Raw genomic sequence first — 21,974 nt, forward strand, 5'->3', positions numbered from 1 at the left:
TCTTCACAGACTACTTCAGCTGTGGTCCATTTTGGTCTGGAAACTCTAACACATATTTAGATAAATGTATTGAAACGCTTTATTTCTCCATCCTGTATAGAAACACTTCCATTCCGTCTCTCAAACCAGTTGACTTCACAACCGGAAGCACCTGTGTTTCATCTAATCAGTAGTTAAAATACATGGACAGAAAGGAAACACAAGGTAACAGTTTTATTATTTATCTGTCGATAAAAGAAGAATCTGTTTATAAAAATAAATAGGTCAGGGTTTCACATTTGTCTGTCGTTTTAAGAATTAGATATGTTCATATTGTTTGTGAACATACTGAATCAGTCTATGAGAACTAATATAAGCTGAATGTATTCAGCCTCTTGGACTGATGAAAGTCACCATCGACCACATATAACAGAAAAGTCTATGTCCCTCAGTGAAAGCTGAAAAATGAGATCAAAACCCACCAAATTAAGCAAAAAAATGTAACGTTTCCACAGAATGTTATGTTGTTGATCCAACATCTAAAACAATCGACTCTTAGCTCAGGCCTATATTTGTGGCATATTTATGGCATATGTCAATGACACAATATAAAACAACAACAAAGACAAACAAACTGATAGCTTATACTTAAACTGGAATATTAGAATACATTAACTAAGAAGAAAGAGGCGTTTCTGCGTGTTCATTGTACAGATTTTGCCAGTAGATCAAGTTTAGTGCTACAGTACTACAATACCCAGGAGGCTTTGCGCCACTTCAATGGAGAGGAAGTCAGAGCCGCGAATGAGAACGTAGGAAATTCAAAACTTCTTGTTGCAGTTGATATCAAAACATGGCGTGGAGGATTGAACCGAGAGAGGTTAACGTTTTCCAACAATGAGTCTCATAACATTTTCCAAGGAAAAGACTCAAGGGACTTTTACTTAAACAGCCAGTAGCGCCTGAAATAGCTCCTCCCTCCTCGGCCGTGGTCTCTCTGTGTGCCTCAGGAGTAAACTGTTGGCTGGGACTCCCGCAGCTAATAATAACGACCACCGCTACCATGTCGGTGTTGTCTCTTGCTATTCTCCTGTTTTTCAGAGGCTTCACTTTTTCTGCAGCTGACAACTGTGAAGGTTAGCGACAGCATGGCGTGAAAAGAAGTTATTTACAGTCTGGCTGTGGTTTCACAGTATTACACGGAGCTGTTTTCAAGTACTGAAACTTACTTGAAATGTCTAAATCAGCCCTGCATGCCTGTGACCGCACCATCTGCCATGCATGTGCTGACCAAACTATTTTCTAAATAGTTTTACAGTGTTTTGAGTCAGAATATAGCTACAGACTAATTAGAAGATTGTGGGAATTAATCTAAAATTATGGGTATTGCTTAAGCAGTTTTTCAGTACTGAAGATGAACAAAAATGTAAATAAGGGAATGAGTTTATTTCTTTTATAGCTGTCCTCACTGTAAAAATCCCGATGACACTTTGGTCACATGTTGTGCACACTACTTCCAAAAAAGCTCTAACTACTTATGTCACCCAACTAGTGCATAACTATACAACACCAAACAATCTCCAGAACTTCCATAGTTAAAAACAAGAAATCTTTACTTATATTAAACCCATATTGTACAAAGGTATTTATGCTTTTATATTAATACTGTGAAAGTATCAAAGTGCTCAGTCCAAGGAGAAATGCCAACAGCCTGTATTCAGTTCAAACCTGCCATTAGGACTTCTGTAACTTTGTGATATCACAACAAAGCAGTCACCACTCTGTTTTGCCCCAAGCCCCGCCCACCTGGACCCACCATCCAACCTTGCAGGATTTGGTTTCTCTGAGCGTTTACCTGAAATCTACTATATTTTTATTGGAACACTCAGCTAATCAGAAGAGAGGATCGGAGAGAGAGGATCTCTTCTGATTGGCTCTCTGACCTGTTGCTACTAGAGCTCCAGAGAGAAGCCTGAGAGAGGAGACGTAAAACTACATTGAGATGATTTTTGGTTCTTAAAACCACAAATATATCTTCTTATTAAATAAAACGCAGGAAAAGTGTAAATGTAATAAAATGTTTGAGTCAGAATAATATAAACGTATGTATGTAACATCCACACAGCACAACACAAGCTCAGTCATGTTCCACACCGACAGATGTGATATGTTTTTAAGGCCATAAATAAGCAGATATGATGAGCAGCCTGTTCAGTCCCACTAACAGTGAACTGGTGTGCAGTGTGTGTGAGCTTTCTCCACAGACTCTATGGCAGTCTGAACTCAGCCCACACGGAGCTCACTCCTGCGCTGGTGGAGGAAGAGCTGGTCCAGGCCTGCACCGTGGCCCAGGGGAAGGAGGCGAGGCTGGTGAGAGCACAGAAACATAACAGTGATTTCTGTCATGGAGCCACATTAGAAGAGATTTAGAAATTAAATCCTAAATGATTTACCCTGTTCTCAACCACAGAACTGCACAGACAATACAGTTGAGCTAATTATACCAGGCAATAACAAACACCCACAGACTAACAATTAGATTTTTATGAAATACATCTTCTCAGTTCTGTTCATGTCTTTCATGCACAAGGAACAAGGAATCCAAAATCCGTAAAATAACATCTATGGATATTTTTTTTGATCAAATATCTGTCCATATTATATCACTGAACATCAACTTTGCTGCCTGGTTTTCAGTTTTAAAAGAAAATTTCCACTTTTTGTGATTGTTGTAGTTGGTAAAACACTGGAAAAGCAAAACTGACTATAAACTTTAAGATGCAGGAAGACATTGTAAGAGCATGATAATACACCGAGTTTCCAGCTAAAACAATATGATGAACCTGGTAGAGGACACAGCATCCCTACCTGACATTTGGACCTATTATGTTACATTATATTACATTATCCACTACACCTAAAGACAAATATTGTACTTTTGACTCCACTACATTCTTACTATGAAGCAGAGCTTTTAGTCAGTGAATGAATTTTATTTTATTTTGAAAATGTGATTCACATCATTTAGTTTTAAATGTTTGCTGTGTTTACCGAGACCAAACTTCATCACTGACTAAAAAAATTCACCGTCCAACCTGAGAAAGTATGTGGAGGTAACTTTTGTTCAATTCTAGATAAACTCTCAAACAGGCAGTTTGTAGTAGCTGGTTCTCCTTTTGTTGATTCAGTTGTATTTTTATGTCCACGTCTACAGTCTTTGCATCATGTTCTACAAGCCTTTTATTCTACAGGTTCTACAGTCAGTCGGTCAGTAGGTTGTTTCAGAGTCATTAGGTTCTGTAAATGTGGAACAATACAGTAATGTGTTACTTTTAAATACTTCATTATTTTTAAAATCAAGTACTCCAGTACTTGAACTCAAGTAAAAACCCACCTGACTGAACAACTTTCACTTGTATTTGAGTCATATTTGACCAGGAGTCAAGCTGTGTACCTAGCCTGCAACACTGTTGTTCCTGTATTGTTCTGTTTGCTATGAGGCAGTTAAAGGAAGTGCAAGTAGAAACTTTTATGGTAAAACCACATCCTTACTTCTCATGTCCATGAACGACTTCCTGTGTCAAAAATCATGAGCCGCAGATTTGACCAGTATGAACGTAATTCACGTGATACTGGTATGATCAGAAGTACGTTTATGTGCCGTCCTAGTGTTACTACCTCGGAGCCAGTAGTGATGCAGCAACACGTGTCACAGCGTCAGTCGCTCGACCCCTGGCCTCCCACGTCCCCGTTGAGAAGATCTGTCAGCGCCTCAGCAGCAGAGACACACAGATCTGTGAGCTCAAATACGGTAAAGTGTGTTCAAATACACAACAGAGGCCAACCATTCATTATTAGTATCAGTGTGTGTGTGTGTGTGTGTGTGTGTGTGTGTGTGTGGACAGAAAGTAAAGTGTCTTGTGTTTGGTGTGTGTCTGCAGAGTCTCAGCTGAAGGACCTGAGCAGCGACGGGCTGAATAAGCTGCGAGTTTTGGAGCTGAGGAACATTTTGGCGTCGTGGGGGGAAGAGTGTCGAGGCTGCCTGGAGAAGCACGAGTTCGTCAGCCTCATCCAGAAGAAGGCACCGCTGCATGCTCACAGTCTGGAGCTATGAGGAGTAGTTAGTGTCTTCTCCACGCGCCCGCCCACACAGCAAAGTCAACACGCGTCATGCGCTCATTAGTATTGACTTAATCAGAGTTTTAATCAGAGTCATTTATTTAGATAAAAATCGCTGGCGTGATGATGGTCACTACGCTGCACTGACCAACATCCATGAAGGAGCTGATACTGGTTTTACTCTGGTGCCAGTTTTTTCTTTCCAAGTTCTATTTGCAAATAGTTTGACATCGTGGGAAAAACTTTTTTTTTTCTCGTCTTATGTGAAGATTTTGAATTTGAAATTGGTAGCAGGAAAATGATTCACATCCAGCTGCTAACGTTTCCCATTAGTACAAAATGGCAGAACAATTCATTTCTTGTACACTAATTGTCCATGTTTGCACATAACATGAACTTAACAGCATTAGTTTGTAGTAATGCTCAGTTTTATCTGAAAGCTTCCAAAAACAAGTGCAGATATAATAACTTTTATACCAAAAAAGCTACTTTTTCTACACCTTACTTTGAGCTACATTATGCAGCCTGACAGGAGTCATGGGGAGAAATAATCATCTGGGTGCATGATTTACTAATTCATGCTCTCAAATGACTTAAATTCATATGTCTCAACATAAACAGTAAAACGTGACAGACACAAATAGTGGCAAATATCTATTTGTACATAGTAAAAAATGACATCTTTACGTTTGCTTCTTTATTTATTACATTTATTTTATAAAGCCAGTGAATTCATTTGAATGGGTCATTGAAGTTGTGTGTGCATTTTTGCATGTAGAAATATTTAAAAGATTGATTATGAAAGTTGTCGTCAATTAATTCTCTATTGGTTCTCTATTCATTTCTGCCCACAAGTGATTTTCCCTCTACGACACCATCCTGGTTTTACAGAATCTACCGAATCTGTTTTCCATTTCACAATAAAAAAGCCAAACTTCTTAAACCTTTAACTTAAACACAAGCGGCTGTAGAAACACTCCAGACACTGTGTCTAAAGACAAACACAGTGAGCCAGGATCTGCTCACACAATAACCACAGAGGATCACGGATCTGTCTGACTTTTGATGCTACACACTTTGAAATCAAAGAAGCAAAAACGAAACAACAACAAAGACAATTTCTAAAGATCAAAGCTGTCTGATGTTGTTACTTTCGGTTTGTGTGTGTGTGTGTGTGTGTGTGTGTGTGTGTGTATATATACAGTGTATGTGGGGAGAAAGAAAAGGCAGCAGCAAACTGGATAAAAGAAATAAATAAATATCTACTAACGCTAACACTTTATCCACGACAAATACACTGACAATCATAATAATAGTAATGAAAACAATAATGTGTTGGGCCCAGACAGTGTCAGGTCTTTCTGTTAAAACACCTGTATTGAATTGTTAATAATTCCCACACTGTTCATTCTCGACACTGTGTCTGTAACTGTACAGATCAAAATGTGCAAATGTAACAAAATAAAACAGGATGAGTTCATGTAACTGGTTTGTAAAAGAAATAAAAAGCTTTATCAACTATCAATTAAATACATTAAAATACATTTTGTTACTCTGCTAGTGTTTTTGTTTATTTCACTCCACTTCCTGTGTTTGTGTTTGTCACAGAAATCAACCAGGGAGGAGGTCTCACTGAAACCGGCCGATGTGAAAAGAGAAAACCTTAGCAGAGAAACAGTTTCACTATGATTAATTGGTGGGACTTGTCACTGTCAGTGATGCATCAAGCCATCAGATCAGTTACGGGTGACAGTGTCAGTAATCATTCACTAATACTGACTAATTGTACAACAGTGTGGAAATGTGAACAGTGGAAAACACTTTGTAAAAAAAAAAAAAAACTTTGTATTATTTTAAGTTTCAGTAATAACCATCTGAATGAGAACATAGTCAGGTGTCACAGTGTGGTGCGAGGAGTTATGTTGATTTGTGCTGTCTTGTCACAGCGTTGAAAACGTCAGTGGACCCCAGAGCTATCAGGGATCCTGCTGTTTACTGCAGTCCTGCCTCAGAGAACAGTTCCTCTGTGTGAATCAGCCCTCTGTCATAAAGACTCAGTTTGTTCCTCAGCCTCTCCTTGGCTTCGTTTTCCACCACACTGACGTCAGCTGAAACACACACAACGCAACAACTCGTGAGTTTTGTTCAGGCCAGCATACACACAATATATTCCACATGTAATAAATAAATGTCAGTGATTGCAGTGATTGATTTTTATGTACGTCCCCCTTAACAAGGAGGTTTAGTGAGATCAGCCAATCTGATTTAAACACATCATATTACATCATTATCATAGAAACAGAATTACCACCTCTCTCCTTCCTGAGTTACAGTGCTGAATAATGGCCAGAAGTGTTTTTATAGAACAGTTTGATGTCACAGTGAGGTTGACCTTTGACCTTTTGGATACAAAATGCCATCACTTCATCATTTTATCCTATTAGACATTTGTGTCACATTGTGTCATAATTAGTGGATGAATTTGCGAGTTATGGCCAAATAACATGTCTTGCGGGTCACAGTGACCTTTGACCACCAAATTCTAACGTTGGGAAATGAGTTGTTAACTGAAAAGAGAAAAAAACAAATAATATTTTTGCATCCAACATGCATGCATTGCAACATCAACATGTTTATTTTCAATAGATCTACCAGTGCTGCACTTTCCATTTTCTCCTTGCTCCACCTTGCTCAGCTACAGCAGTAAAATGCTGCTAATCCAGTGATGCATCAGTATTAACAGTCACATGATGAAAGGCTGGTGACATTAGCTAGCTAGCAGGTTTTCATTTAGAATCACTGTGGCTGCTCAATGGTTCGTTCACTACCTATTACGACGGTCTGGTTGGTGAAAAAGCTCCTGCTGTCTGTTTGTTGGTGGCCTGATATCTACAACATGTAGGTATGGACAACATTAAGTTATGTGTGCTGCAGTTCAGGCAACAGAGGACATGGAGTCATCTGAAATACTACATTTTCTCCCATGGGTGAGGCTCACTGATCCGCTCTCACTTCCTCTGTGTCTGGCAGTAAGTGCAACATTTGCACAGATAGTCCCCACCCTTTCAGCCAATCAAATGCTACCATGTCTAAAGGTAGGTTCACAAGAACGTGACTGACGGATGGACAACCCAGAACCCAGCTCTGGCTGTCGCCGGCATGGAGACATAATTAGACAGAGTGCTGTATTAACACCCAGATGTCTGATTTGGCTGAGATGGGACAGTTGAGCGGAGATCACTGTAACCCCAATGCAGTTAGAGGATCAACGTGTCTTTAAATCATTATCAAACATGCTGTAAATGTTTGTTGACTATCTCCAAAAGTGAAAGTAAAAGTGTTGACAAAGACCAAAAAGGAAAATTCTTGTTGGGTAAAGTATTTTGGGTTTTTCCTGAGCTCTAGGAGGCACCTGGTAAAGTTGACTCACCCATCTGATACATTTTAGATGGTCAAGTGTGATATGCAGGTTTGGGGAGGAAGACAACTGCTCTCCCCTCTGTAGTGAGGGACTGAGTATCTTACAGAGACTTACTCTGAGGACTCTCTGTGTGGTAGGGCGTGTACCCGTTGGCCCTGCAGTCCTCGCAGGCCAGACCACCGGGCTCAGCCGGGCAGCTGCACTGTACAGGCCAGCTGCCGTACAGGTCCACTGCTGCCTCACCCTGAGATCCCACGCTGTCACTCAGGTATGTCACCTCCGACTGGCTGCACTCACAGGGCCCTGCCTGTCCTGGAGCCCCAGGGAGGCTGTGCTGCTCATCGTGCTCCACAGGGAGGGAGGAGGATGGGGGGCTCTGCTGGGCATTCACAGCGGCCCCATCATCCAGGCTGCGGGGTTGATCTGCAAGTGGGCATGTGGGCGGAGGAAGCAGCTGGCTCAGTGTCCGAAGTACCTGAAGACAATTGAGAAAAACTATATAAATGTTTTATTACAGATGCTGATCCTCAAAGTCCAGAATGAACTATTGACGCTCACATTCTCCATGCTTGGTCTGTGGCGGTGGCGGCTCGCAGTGCAGTCCAAGGCCAGAGTCAGTAGGCTGAGGGCCAAGGCAGTCGGCCACCGACCGGCCGCCTTGTCCAAAAACTGCAGACAAGAGTCCACACCACCGCTGTCCTCCACCTCAGAGACGAGCAAATCCCTCTGAGAGAGGAAAGAGACACAGAGAGACAGAGAGGGACCGAGAGAGGACATGTTTGGTAAGTATAACACATACATAAACCATTAAATGAGCTGCTGTAAGCAGACATAATGCAGGAAACTATGTATGTGATCATAACAGTAGGAAACTTCAATATAATTATTTCAAATCGGGGTTATTTGATGCCATTTCCTGGATGTTGTTCCCAGATAAATGGAAAACACATTGATGCAGCTGTAAATGCACAGAGAATGTGTCTAAGTGCGACTGGATGCTTATTAATACTTGGTATAAATGCAAAGGCTTATAATCAGAATATCATTATCCAGATAATGTAACCAGATAAAAGTGACCACAGACCTGAATCAGCCCAAATCGGGCACAGTCTCACAGAAAACTGATAATGATTCATAGAAGCAGGATTTCTTACAGGGCGGTTATACTGACCACGATAGATTACAAATGTGTTCTCATTTTCTTGGTAGATCTGTGTGACATTGTCATATAGCATATAGATAAGGGCTTCATATAAAGTGAAGTTACTATTGCTGCTTCAGTGTTGAACTCACCAGCAGTGTTTGTTTGGGTCCATCCTCTATGACCTTCCGTCCTGTTACTGTTTCCATTATCACCTGAGATCAAGCAAACTGGGATTAGTGGCAATGACCGAATAATGTTTCCATTAGAAATCATAGTCCTGTTTTCAGCACAGTAACATTTACTTATACTGTTTATACAGTTTATACAGCACATATTTCATAACTCTATTTGCTGCTTGTAATTTTTGCTGTTTTAAGGAGAACTCCATGGGCCTAACTTCCCCATGTTTTTTCTTTGTCTAGTACTTTAACTTAAATAAAAGACACAAACAAACTCACTGATTGAGTAGCAGTAAACCAGCAACTTCTGTGAGGTGAAATGATTGTTTTTTGTCAATGGAGTCTGGCAGTTTTGAACAGACCGATATAAAGGTTGTTCCTGGTTAAACAAAAAGGAACTTCCTCCTAAAAATGGTTGATCTCTACAGGAATCCTGTCCATAATGTTGTCAGACACTTATAATAACAATGTGATCGAGGCAGTGGGACAACAAACACTTTTAGTGGATGTACAAATGCACCATGTGATTATATTGCAGCATCTGTTCTGGGTATGCCGTTATTGCTCAATAGAACCGGTTACAGAGATGTTTGTCCCTATCAATCATTTACACCCAAAAACAGGGGAAATGGGTCCTTTAATACACCCCCTCTACTACTCTCCAGAGTGATGTTGCCAAATATGCCACCTATATTATCATCATGTATTATATACATGCTGTGGATATATGAAGATATACGTTTATGACATGTATGTACATATATTAAAATATCTATATGATGAATTTTGCAACCATATATGTTAACAATACATTTAATTTACATATGCAAGATTATTAAAACAACATACATATATAAATTCTATATGCTTATGTTTTTCTTATTAATTAATTAATATTATTATATTCTTATTGACATTCAGGGATGGATATATATTTATGTTTGTCTACAATATAAGCATACATACATAAACATATATATATATATATATATATATATACATATATTTGTATGGGTACATATATATGCCAATATATGAAATTGTTCCAACTTCTAATAGGTTTCATATATCATTTTTACATATGTGTTTTTATATTATACAGTATATATACATATATTTCATATATGGAAGTTGCTAAATTCATATTCTTATATTGACAGCATGTAACGTGAAAGGTGTCCCTCAGAGAGTTATCACCAGACTCTGCAGTTCTCCTCAGCTCTATGGAGGGCATCAGAATATTTCAACTTCTTGTTTTGGTTTTAACTTAAACTTTACTTATGATTCACATTCACTTCCCTAAAATCACACTGCACACAACCTGTTGAGCACAGCACACACACATAGTCAGAGACTAGCTGGTGAAAAATAGCAGAGCGTTAAGCTGCTCCAGAGCCAGATATTTCCCTCTGGAACTGGTGGAGACCAAAAACAGAGCTAAAAGAGAGTGAAACTATCTTTGCTTTTGTTTGGCTGTTGCTGTAATTTTTCCTGCTGTAAACTTTTACAACCTACCGATGAAACACCCGGCTGATACACTGAATAGAGAAAGTTTAGCTTGGCATATATGATCTCATACAATCACCATTCCAAAGCTGTAGACGTCCAGGCTGAAGGATAGCTTGCCATCTCGGATGTACTCCTCAGGGAGGTATCCCAGGTTGCTGTGGAAACTCGTGTCGAGAGTGATGGTGCAGTTCTGATTGGCTGAATGAGGACGTAGACGAGCCAACCCAAAGTTAGACAGCTTGGGCTGCAGGGCGTCGTCCAACAGTATGTTAGCACTGTGAGGAGAAGCCATTAAAAGACACTGTGTCACTCTCTGAACGCCACAGACAACAGAGAGACAACACAGATGGAAGAGAAGGCAACTAACAGTGGAGGTCCCAAAGCCAACAATGATGAAGCCATGTGGTATGACCCTTTAAAACCAATATAACCCAGTAATATATGTATACCACATATATATACCAGTACCCATTCAAGTGAATGGGAATGTAATCTCAGACTTGGACAAGCTTCTCAGAGCAGAGTGTCTCCAGAGTGTGAAGTGAGTGTGTGTTTAGTGGCTTGTACCTGGAGATGTTGCCACAGATCACTGGGCAGGGCTGGGCCGTATGGAGGTGATGCAAAGCTTTTGCAACTCCCTTGATGATTGTGAGACGCTCCTGCCAAGTCAGAGGATGCTCTCCGTCCTGTACAGTGACAACATACCACTTTAACTATGACACAAAAATCTGCTTTTAAACAGCTACAGTAGCCAAATTAACTGGGCAAAATGGATGTGAAAGCCTTCACAGACAGGCATGACATAAGGACTAGCACAGCACTTCACAACCCAGGTTGAAGGTACAGGAGGCAGTGTAGCCTACCCCTGGAAGCTAACAGCTCATGTACAGAAAACAAAGCCTATCAATCGCTCAGACAACAAACACAAATCAGCAATCACGCTGTCCACTCATGACAAATTAGCATTCAGCTAATCTGACTGACTGAAAACATCTGAACCCGCAGCAGTTGTGTGCTAACATGTAGATGCTAGGAGCTAGCCTCTGCCATGATGTCCACGCTTAGAAGCTAGCTTCTTCTTATAGCAAGCTGAAGAGCCATAGCTGTGTGATATAGTGCTGTAAAGTGTTACAAACTCTTGATCGTATCTGCTGAACCCAAATAATACAGTGCAAGAGCAGGCATTCAGGGCGCAGAGTGGGAAAGAAAGAGGCGCCATTCTCACTGTTACGAGATGATGTTGAAGCTGTTATTCAGCTGCATAATGTTGCTTTAAATGACTCAAAGGAAAGATGTCATGCATCCACCAAACAGGTGTGGTTGAGTCCAGATTTGTCCCAGAACATAGAAAATACACAGTAAAACTTGGCTGGGTTTTTTCGTCATTGTAAATTTGTTCTATTTTTGTTCTTCTTTTTTTGAATTTTCATATTTAAAGCCTCTTAGTTCTGCAAAGTTTTAGAAAAGCAAAACCGCTGAACGCATGTGAACTTCCTGTTTGATTTTCTGGCTTGGTGATTGAATCACAAACAGGAAGTCATTTCACAATGACTTCATAATGGACTGACAACTGCAGCAAGTCATTGCGAATCGTACCTGATGGTGTAGTCTGTGGGAAAGCGATCCACTGGGGAGGTAAGGATAGAGCAGACAGTAGTGGCCCTCGTCAGAAAAACAGCCCAACAAGTCTGCGATGTTTGGATGTTGATATCTGGAACATGTCAGCACATTAAATATTGAAAACACTATCAGACACACTTGGAAAAGGTATTTTGAGAGTGAGGGTTTGTACGTACAAATGATGAACTTCCATTTCTTTAGTGAAGATATCCCACAGCTTCTTCCAGGACACATTATTTACCTGGAGAATGATGGATGAGGAATACATTTGAATTATCCTTACACCCCAGATATTCAGTTTTATTGTGAAAAATTAAGAACTTAATTAAGAAAAGTCTATTTCCCAAAATGTCACTGTTCCTTTAAGAGAGTCAATAATCACCTGTTTAAAAAGCTTGACTGCAAAGGTTTTATTTCCTATCCATGCTCTGTAGACATCAGAAAAATGTCCCTCTGCAATTCTCATTTCATGGTGGAAACCTCGGGTTCCCTCCCTGATGTCTTGGAAGGTGATAACGGATGGCTGGTTTTCTCCGGTGGACACTGAAATACACAGACAGACAGACAGACTGACTTGACGTCACACTGCCTCACACATACGTGCTGAAAATCACACGTGGTCAGTCAAAATTCAACCTTCGTGGAAAGGGGAATTCCTCCAAAATTACACCTTACTGGTGGTTAACAACAATTCATTAGGTCTCCATTATAATCTTCCCTTCACTTACCAGGACTCGAAGAAAGCTCCTCTTTTTGGAGGGATTCCTTATTCTTATTCACTTTAGTTTCACGCTCTGTGTGTTGATCCTTGGGGGGTGACTGTGACTCTGAAATAGAGACATTGTCCAAATATTAAAAAGTTTAATGTGCATCAATGTGGTTTGCTGACATCAGGCATGCACCACAAAGAGGAAGCAACAAAGGTTTTTTTTTATTTCCTCCATAATATACTTTCCCTCCAACACTCTCCCCATACCTACTCATCCAGTCTCACAGCTGTTTGCAATCCTGCATTAACATCAATTAACCCCAGTTACTCCTGTTGGAGTAAGTTGAAAACATGTATGTGAACTTCACTTGCCACTGTGTACAAAGAGAACTACAATAAACTTTGACTTCAACAAGCTTCATTGCAAGTTACAAGGAAGTGTGTTTCCCCTGAAGTCAGACTCTCAGGCAGCTGCTGCACTTTAAATCTTCACTTTAAATATCTTTAAAGCCATTTTCTATCTTTTGACCTTAACTGTACCACCAATGGCTTTATGGTCTACTTCATGTAAGTTGTTGATAGTGAGACTATGTGTACAATAAATCCAATAGGCTCAACATCAACTTTCTGGCAGTGGTTAGCCATCAAGAGACACATATCATGGTTATCTGTAAGTTTTTTCCAATCTTACTGGCGGGAGCAGAGCAGTGCTTTGACGCTGCTTCGACTAGTTTCACTGACCCACTTACATAAGCATCATTTCAAGAAATGTAACAGTTCATTTATTTATTTTTTTACAACACAAAACCTTCAAGAAGAATCAAATTAAAATCTGCAAAAGCTAAAATAAAAATGTTGATACATGACTGTTTCCACTTGTGGATAAAAATTCACATGCAATTACAGCCTCAAGATCCCCACGTGTTCATCCCAGTTAATTCCACACAGAGATGTGAGATGTGCAGATATTTTATATAAAAAAATAAATAAAAAAATAAAAAACTAGAAATTGGTTCAACCCTTCTAATAACTAACCCTACTAATACATAATTATATTATTGTATTTTATTTTCCAGGTGATTTTATAATATATAGTTTCACCATTCTATTTCATCTTTCTCCTGTGAGTGATGCTGCCACTTAGCAGTTCAAAGTTTTATTTGTGACATGCTGCGGTACAATGTACAATAACCAAAGCAAAGAAATAAGGGCTGGAGTTGGCAGCAGTGCAGAACTGCAAAACAAAAGAATTATAATCATTATATTATGAAAAATATTGTATATGGCGATAGTCAATATGATTGAATATTGCTACTAAATATTGCTACTAACTAACTACCCCACAGCCACATGTTTATCTAAAAATAACCATCACCCTCTGATTTGCTCTGCATTTAACTATGTGAACAATGTCACCATTACACTTGTTGGAGTTTGCACTTGCCTTGAATTGTTTGTAACTGGCCTTGAGCTGGACTCTGGAAGAGCTGCAGGGCCCTGTGGTGGCCCATGTCCTGCAGCACCTTGAGCAGGTCCTGCACTCTTGAATTCTGCTGGGCCCAGGACCACAGCAGCTCCCAGGTGGGACTCCGACCTGCTGCCTCCAAGCGCTCCAACATGCGGACTTCTAACAAGCTGGGGGCGATTCGGACAGCTGGAGGCCAGGGAAAGGTGGTGGACATGAAGATGAATCAAACTCAGAGGAACAGTGTGTACATGAAAATAAGGACAGGCATCCATTCATTCATTTTATGCTGCTCCTCCATCTTAATTTAATCTTTGATTCTTGCACTTTATCTATTTTAACATCTGCATTTTCATACTGCTGTTATACAGTTTTCTTGTTGTGCTTTTTACCTCTATTTTATGATTCTTAGGATCATTTGTGAGGGTAGGTACTTTAACTTCAAAAACTAAATCCTCAATTATAATTATATAATAGCGCTGTCGCCTCACAGCAAGAAGGTTCCGGGTTCGAGTCCCGGCTCGGACGCGGGATCTTTCTGTGTGGAGTTTGCATGTTCTCCCCGTGCCTGTGTGGGTTTTCTCCGGGTACTCCGGCTTCCCACAGTCCAAAGACATACAAATGGGGACTAGGCTGATTGAATACTCTAAATTGATCATAGGTGTGACTGTGAGAGTGAATGGTTGTCTGTCTCTGTGTGTTTGCCCTGCGATGGACTGGCGACCTGTCCAGGGTGTACCCCGCCTCTCGCCCGAAAGGATGCTGAGATAGGCTCCAGCCCCCCCGCGACCCTACTAGAGGATAAGCGCTAGGAAATGGATGGATGGATAATTATATAATATTATATATAATAATTACTTGTGTTTCATTTTCTTCAGATTTTTTTTTAAATGTGTTATTATACTACCTTGTTATTTAATGAGCTTTAACAGTATTTGATTTTGTTTTAAACTTCTACAAATCTTCATTGTTCTGATAAAAGTGTATTTCAATTGTTGTATAGATCTTATTTATTTAAAATTCCACAATTTTTTTTTTGTTTTTTGTTTTTTTAATCAAACAGACAAATATAACACAAGCCACCGGTCAACTGTTAAAAGTCTTCCACTCTAACTCTCCACGGAGGCGGTGGTCGTAACAACAGCACTTCCTCACCTAGTCCGCGCCATCCCAGACTGTCGCCTCCGCTGTCCATGATCCGACAGAAGCTCTCGAGGAGAAGCGGGGGGACATCGTAGAGGAAGGTGGAGGAATCCATCTGAACAGCCGTCCTCACAGAGAGACATTGGGCCAAAATAACAAAACGAGACACCTACAAACTGTTGCTCAAATACGGAAACTCCCGCCCTCCTCTCACGTAGCGTGAAGACCTATGAAGTCATTGTTCAGTGAGTCAACACACAGACTCACAGCATCACCACAGCTGAGAGAGTTACTCAAACTCCATCTATCTATTAAATGGACACACACTAGCATGACAAATCCACTCGCAAAAGTGTTTCAAAATGAACTTGAGTCATCACTGAAGTTCAGTTTCAGCCACATCTGGATTCCATGGTTCCACTTCCTGTATCCCCCTGACAGACTTCTATGTGCGTAGGCCAGTGGTAGGGTAGGTGTTTACTTAAAGGGCATTTTGCTGAAGTTTTACTGCTTGGTATAAAAGTTGTTACTATGCTGCAGCTCAAAGACAGTAATTTACACGGTGGCCCTTGAGGTGCAAAACACTCTCACAATTTCACAAAACAAAGCCACAACAGAAAACATGAAATCATACACAACAAACAAAACAGAAAACACAGCACATCACGAGACAGATTTGGAAGTCGTGGATCTTCTTTACTTTTCTCCAGAAATCTCTACAACAGCTTACATGTCAGTGCCAGCATCAGGGTCTCCATCAGTTCTAACTTCTCTTTTGACTGCTAACTGGACGTATCTGTACTGTTTGTACCATTCAGAGTGAAGCTTCAGTTGTGCTCCTAAATGTTCTGGTTCATGAATGGCTCTAAAACAAGCTCCTCATCATCAGTGTCATCAGGTGCATCTTCATCTGCAGAGCTGGTTCCATCAAAACCCGTCAATATCAAAGACAATGCTAAACCCGTGACCCAGGTGCTTCACCATCATGTTACCATGACGACAAGGTTGTAAAAATATGCTTCTTCATCAGTGTGTCTGAATTTATTCTTTATAACAGTGAGACAACAGCGCCATCATGAGGTCAGACAGGAAAAACAACATTACCCACTATCACTTGCATCCAGCATCCCATGAAAAACAACAGTGTCATTCCTAAATACCATCCAGCAATAGCAGTGTCATCAGTTTCTATTAAGATTTATACTGTAGACATGTTTGTCACATCTCAATAAGAAAACTGTATATTTTGTTTGTGTATATATTGTGGCTGTATTGCCACGCAGTACAATGCATCAGCAGCTGGTCCTGGTGTTGTACTGTGGTATGTTGCTGGTTGTTGGGCGGAATAAAATAAGAGACTACTGAAGGTGTGTCTTATAAATCATAAATCAGCTGTGTGGGAGGAAAAGATGGAAGAAAAATAAAAGAAGCATTTTGTGACAATCTGCCTTTTTTCCCCCAAGATCTGTTTTCTGTCACCTCTCACAGCTCAGACCATGTCCTCCCCCTTCAGACCTGCAATTCTCCTTCCGCCCACAAGATGTCCCCAGACTTTTTTTCCCTGTTGACCTTTTATTACAGTAAAGAGAGAAAATTAACTTTAGTTGCCATTTTTAGGTTGGAACAACTTCATAAAATGAAGTAAACGCAACTAAATTTCAAGTAAACTTCACGAGCGGATATAAAGTTACATTTATTAAGTCAATCAGTTTCCTGGATTTTTTAAGATCAACTTGTCACATTTTACAGTGTGGCTGTAAAGTTGTTTTTGCCTTCTGAAACGCATCACTAAATCAACCTGACTTAGTGTCTGCATTTGGTTCCACCTCTACCTGTGCTGTTATCAGTGAATCCTGACACAATTTGATATCTTCATGTTATCATGAATGACATCACATGAATGGCTTTCATTTGAATGCCCCCTTATGGTTTCAATATCTCATTCCATCCGTTCAAAGTGTATCCGTTCAGTTTAAAATCGGCCCAGTACTACCTTTACACATCCATAGCCAGTCAGCACATTGGTGGGGTTTACTTCTGAATAATCTGAATTGGGTTCTGTCCAGTCATGAGCAAGAATTTCTATCCTTACCTTTTCCAAAATGTGAAGTGTTGTTTTCTGTGTTGCTGTTGTTGTGTCTCGCACCCCTTGGCCACCAAATATTTTGGCAGATAACCGCTTTCATTGTCTAATTCAGACTGGTGAAGTTTTATATTTGCTTCATCTGAACTTTTTAAAATGCATTTTTACGAGGACTGTGGAGGACGTGGACTTTGTCCCCAATAAGAATCTCTTTGTGTTCAGTACAGACAGGAGGGACCATTACTGTCAGGAGGTACTGTAAGTAGATGAAGTCTGACATAATTTAAGCTGAATTTTGGAATAAACTTCTCTCAAAACATAAGGAATATGGATTTTATCCTCCATTGAAATCATATTAGTAAGAGATTTCCTGAATGTAATGTTCAATGTTGTTTTAAAACAGACATATAAAAAAACTTTGGACCTGTGCTATAAACTCTAGAAGGCAGCTACAATAATTATACCACAGCCCCTCCCAACTCACTGACTGTGAAGTGTTTTATGACTCCGAACATAATAAAGTGAGCAGAAAGGACATTTTGAGATTCACCCAGTGAAACTTCATCCTCTGATGGCAATAGACAGACAAACACATTATCACTTTCAGAGTCACTAACTCTTTAATTACCCAACAATATTGTAAAATACATTAAAAATCAATATGAGCCTCATAGTTTTTATGCTGAACTTATCTCCTTCACAAACAGAACAAGAAAGTGCTCAAGTCATTCTGTAAAATAAATCTTAAGGGGAAAATAAAAAGCCTAATCCACTCTTGATATTCAGTAAGATAAAACAGTGCTTAAAAAACTATTTATGTATCTTAGCATTTAGCACTTGGCATAGATTAGATTAGATGACAGTGGTTCTCAACGTTTTATCACATCAAGGACCCTTATAATATAGTGGAAATAAATGATTCCCCAGATCTCACTTTGAGAACCACTGGATTACACACACAGAGATGCTAATCATTAATAAAGTTATCAGAAAGCTCCATGAAGCAAAATTTTTCACATGAATATTAAATCAAATGATTCTCCAAAATGACAAGGTTTGTGCTACTTTGTTTTTTTTTGTGGGCAGCCACAAGTTCACAGCTGACAGGTCACTAGCCATTCAGCCATTAACCATTGTGTCTAACAGCACATGCTGAAATCCACTGCATCAAGGCGACTAAAACCTAACTTAACATTTTGTTCTTGCACATTATTTTTGAGAATTACAAAGCTGTTTCTGGCTCATTGCACAATAACAGACTAACACATAGAGAAGAACGTATTTACACAATTTTTACATCCACATCAGCGGTTCTGCTCGACATACACATGTAGCTCAGTTACATAACGCTTCATCCAATGTTAAAATCACGCTTGTTTTTAGGGATACTATCGCGTTGTTGACATTACTACTTTACTACGGTAAATGTCATATACACATTGTTATGTTTCTACTGGATGTGTTTGCTGACATGTTAGTCATTAGGACTTAATATTCTAATAATAAAGCATGAATGTATTAAATTGATTTTGATATTTTAAACATCTTTTTGCCAGAAGAGGTCAATTTATGATTGTTAAAGTGAATAAGCTCATATTTGTAAATCTCTTTGTTTGTGTACGGTGCGAGCCGGCAGGTACAGATAAAGCAAGAGAGAGAGGAAAACAGCGAGAAGAAGCATTCGCATTTATTGTGCCTTCTTTTCTTTTTTCCTGGTCATTGTAAGGCTTGCTGCTGTGAGTTTTGGAGTGATTCGGCCCTTTTCACAGCAAACTATTTCATGGAGATTTACTGTCATTTGGAATTTCTGATACAGAAACACATTAAGTGCTGTTTTTCTCTCATTTGCTGAAGCTTAAACTCAAAACCGGACGAAACTTTCCAATCTTCTTCATCGTCATGTTGAGCCTGAGCAGACCTGTGGTTGTCAAACAAAGAATAGAAGAAGTGTGGAGTCACTCAGACATGTACTGCACAGATTATCGGTTTAATGATTTGAAAGATGACACTGACAGTGAGAATGGTACATACCTGAAGCAGGGTGGAGCAAAGAACCTACATATCTGGTTCTGTAGAGAGGGAAAAAAAACAAACATGTTGACAAACTGCTCTTTCTAGCACCTCACATCAGGACTGTGATTGAGGAGCGTTCCAGAGAAAATAAAAACATTATAAGGTATTAATGTAATGTATCTGTTTCGTGTGCTGCCTAATTAAATGAAAAACTCAAAATCATGTCCCAGTTCATGTCCATGTAGATCTGTTTGTTTAATTAGTGGTTTCAATCTCAAAATGATCAAATTGATCAAGATTTTTTTTTTTTTGTGGGACAGAAAAATGGACAATGAGTGTGTCTCATGTGTTTGTTTTATATATAAGTAAAACTATACAACCTGTGCTGTAAAAAATAAATAGTTATTACCATTATTATTAATAGTAGCTAACATATAAATGTTGTTTGCTATTACTGTAATTAACTGAATTAAAAAGAAAAAATGATCACAAATTGTGTGATACAGTATACATCCAATCCTTAATAGATTCCTTTCTGATTAGTTTTGTTAAAGTTAAGCACATAAGATCAGATAAGCTTTAAATGATCCCCAGAGGAGAAATTGAGGTGTTGAAGCAGCACAAGAAATAAGTAAAAAAAAAATATATATATATTACAAGTATATAAAGAAGAAATAAAAATAGAAACTAAACGAAACCTAAAGTGGATCAGATTCACAAACGAGGAATAATAACAGGAGAAATGCTGTGCTGTGTCTAGGTATGTATAGTAATGTGGTTGTGTAGTGTAATGTAATGTTGTATAGTGTAGTAATGTATATGTAATATTTATAGTCTTTTTTCTTATTATTCTAAATAATTACACTTTGTAAACCTTGTACAACCCGATGTAGCGATGCTGTACTTAATATATTAAAAATGTCAATATTACAAAGGCAGTAGACAAACAGAGACGGACACATACCCCAAATGTATTGTTTCACTTTCCCCAAGTGAGTCACTCTGCAGGCATAGTGGTCATCTTTGTTTGGGGTGAAGGGCACATGTTTGGTCAGATGGTAGCTCCAGCTCTCCTCGAAGGCCAGGTCAGTCTGCCCGGCTCCAGGAATCACTTTGTCATTCTTGAGCAGCTCAATGATGATTTCTGGTGGGTGGAACCCAGTCACATGACAGATCAGGGTGTTGGGACTGCCGTATATCCCTGGTGAACGGCTGTACACCTGGACCTCAGGTGGGGCTGCAGAGAGACAGAAAAACCTTAGACACATGTAAAGAAGTGATTTGATGGAAACATGAAGAGTGGTGGCAAAACTAATGAGAATGTCACTCATACACACTCTTCTCTTACTATAGTATTATCACCCAGACATTAAATGAACCTTTAACATCAACAAATGTTTACTAATTAAACCTTTCTGTTGGGTTTATATCCAGAGAAACAGAACTACAGTAAAAGGGAACCAGCATCTAAAACCTCAGTTTGCTTTATGCCAAATATGCGTAGCATGCATAAAAGAATTCACAGACCAAGCGCTACACAAAGGATAAGACAGATGTTATCAAGCCTTCCATTAGAAAGGATATCCTACATATTAAATGCTAAGCAGTATATATTAGGCCCTTTATTATGTTAAGGATTAAGATTTAACAGACGATCAAGTGAGTGACTAATTTCAGTACAAGCAATGCAGTTTCTCTTTTCTTCTAAACACTTGTTATATTTATTAATATAGTTTGCCAAGAGGATCATTTGTTTGTTTGTTTTTATTTTTTAATTCCTTCCTATGTTCTGAGTGAATGTAGCTACTATATCCTGAAGTAAACCGTATATTATGCTTGAGGCTGTATTTCATGATGTTAAAATTTAAATGTGGCAAAAAAACAAACAAAAAAACAAACGTTTACTAATCGAAGTTTTTACTTTAATTTCAGGAGAACAATTTCTAGCGGTATTTCTCCAAATTTTGAAAGGTAAAAAAGTCTGTCAAGTCTGAAACTTGACATTTCACGACACTCCGTGACACTGCGCCATTTGCAAATATATCGCTACATATATGTACAGTAAATTACTTACAATGTTTGGCCATTGAAGTGGCGAGGAGGCACAGTAGACCAACACAGACTGCGTTAACAGTTGTTTTCATGATTTCTCCTTCAGACGGTAACGTAGTAGAACAGTTATTATATCTTTGTTCGAATAAGACGTTAAAATGTCCCCGCGGTCCAAAACGAAAGTAAAGTTGTATTGCGTTGTTGTCGGGATTATTTCCTGGTACGCGACGAGACGCTGGGCGGTGTTTGACACTGTGAGGCGAATCAGGAGGCTAAGGTACACGCCTGCTAGCCCCGCCCACCAAAACGAGTTCCTGCATACTCTTGTTGAAATCGGTTGAAACATAAGTGCCTCCCTGAGAGATTATATCTCCACTGAGTCCACCAGTAGAAAAATCAAGAGTAGCTGTTGCTAGGTAAAATCAGTCCGACATGTTGCTCAACGTTGCGCAGTTTTAATCGGGCTTCCGGCTGCGAGTTTACAAAACCCACTCCATAATGTTTGAGGTTTATTAAAACTATTAACGCCAATGTTACA

General features: G+C 39.4%; 3 protein-coding genes across 3 annotated transcripts; 1 reads left to right on the forward strand and 2 right to left on the reverse strand.

The window, feature by feature from the left end:
- The first annotated feature begins 1,042 nt into the window (after nt 1–1,042).
- LOC111224621 (mesencephalic astrocyte-derived neurotrophic factor-like) lies at nt 1,043–4,093 on the forward strand. Its single transcript, XM_022749171.1, has 4 exons — nt 1,043–1,115; nt 2,222–2,349; nt 3,649–3,790; nt 3,921–4,093. The coding sequence occupies exons 1-4, from the start codon at nt 1,043–1,045 to the stop codon at nt 4,091–4,093; spliced, it is 516 nt and encodes a 171-aa protein (XP_022604892.1).
- Nucleotides 4,094–5,631: 1,538 nt separating this feature from the next.
- On the reverse strand, nt 5,632–15,426 carry irak3 (interleukin 1 receptor associated kinase 3). Its single transcript, XM_022749322.1, has 12 exons — nt 15,301–15,426; nt 14,125–14,334; nt 12,700–12,798; nt 12,354–12,514; nt 12,148–12,212; nt 11,948–12,062; nt 10,919–11,037; nt 10,428–10,626; nt 8,813–8,875; nt 8,078–8,245; nt 7,634–7,994; nt 5,632–6,206 (listed from the first exon to the last, which is right to left on the reverse strand). The coding sequence occupies exons 1-12, from the start codon at nt 15,401–15,403 to the stop codon at nt 6,091–6,093; spliced, it is 1,779 nt and encodes a 592-aa protein (XP_022605043.1). The 5' UTR covers nt 15,404–15,426; the 3' UTR covers nt 5,632–6,090.
- A 2,542-nt stretch (nt 15,427–17,968) lies between these two features.
- On the reverse strand, nt 17,969–21,677 carry LOC111224687 (beta-2-microglobulin-like). The gene is made up of 4 exons (XM_022749272.1): nt 21,459–21,677; nt 20,349–20,621; nt 19,403–19,440; nt 17,969–19,289 (listed from the first exon to the last, which is right to left on the reverse strand). Exons 1-3 carry the CDS (start codon nt 21,526–21,528, stop codon nt 19,427–19,429), a joined length of 357 nt encoding a protein of 118 aa, XP_022604993.1. The 5' UTR covers nt 21,529–21,677; the 3' UTR covers nt 17,969–19,289; nt 19,403–19,426.
- Between the last annotated feature and the right edge of the window lie 297 nt (nt 21,678–21,974).

Source organism: Seriola dumerili, unplaced genomic scaffold (assembly GCF_002260705.1).
Source record: "Seriola dumerili isolate Sdu_G_001 unplaced genomic scaffold, Sdu_1.0 BDQW01000138.1, whole genome shotgun sequence".
NCBI classification, from domain to species: domain Eukaryota; kingdom Metazoa; phylum Chordata; class Actinopteri; order Carangiformes; family Carangidae; genus Seriola; species Seriola dumerili.

What these genes read in the sequence shown, in the direction of transcription:
- LOC111224621 (XM_022749171.1), top strand. Translation starts at nt 1,043, where the DNA reads ATGTCGGTGTTGTCTCTTGCTATTCTCCTGTTTTTCAGAGGCTTCACT. An exon ending in AGGGGAAGGAGGCGAGGCTG is followed by an intron (nt 2,350 to 3,648) that starts GTGAGAGCACAG and finishes GTGCCGTCCTAG; the next exon opens with TGTTACTACCTCGGAGCCAG. An exon ending in GATCTGTGAGCTCAAATACG is followed by an intron (nt 3,791 to 3,920) that starts GTAAAGTGTGTT and finishes GTGTGTCTGCAG; the next exon opens with AGTCTCAGCTGAAGGACCTG.
- irak3 (XM_022749322.1), bottom strand. Translation starts at nt 15,403, where the DNA reads ATGGATTCCTCCACCTTCCTCTACGATGTCCCCCCGCTTCTCCTCGAG. An exon ending in CAGTCAAGCTTTTTAAACAG is followed by an intron (nt 12,213 to 12,353) that starts GTGATTATTGAC and finishes ATCATTCTCCAG; the next exon opens with GTAAATAATGTGTCCTGGAA. An exon ending in GAAATGGAAGTTCATCATTT is followed by an intron (nt 12,063 to 12,147) that starts GTACGTACAAAC and finishes GACATGTTCCAG; the next exon opens with ATATCAACATCCAAACATCG.
- LOC111224687 (XM_022749272.1), bottom strand. Translation starts at nt 21,528, where the DNA reads ATGAAAACAACTGTTAACGCAGTCTGTGTTGGTCTACTGTGCCTCCTC. An exon ending in CACTTCAATGGCCAAACATT is followed by an intron (nt 20,622 to 21,458) that starts GTAAGTAATTTA and finishes GTCTCTCTGCAG; the next exon opens with CCCCACCTGAGGTCCAGGTG.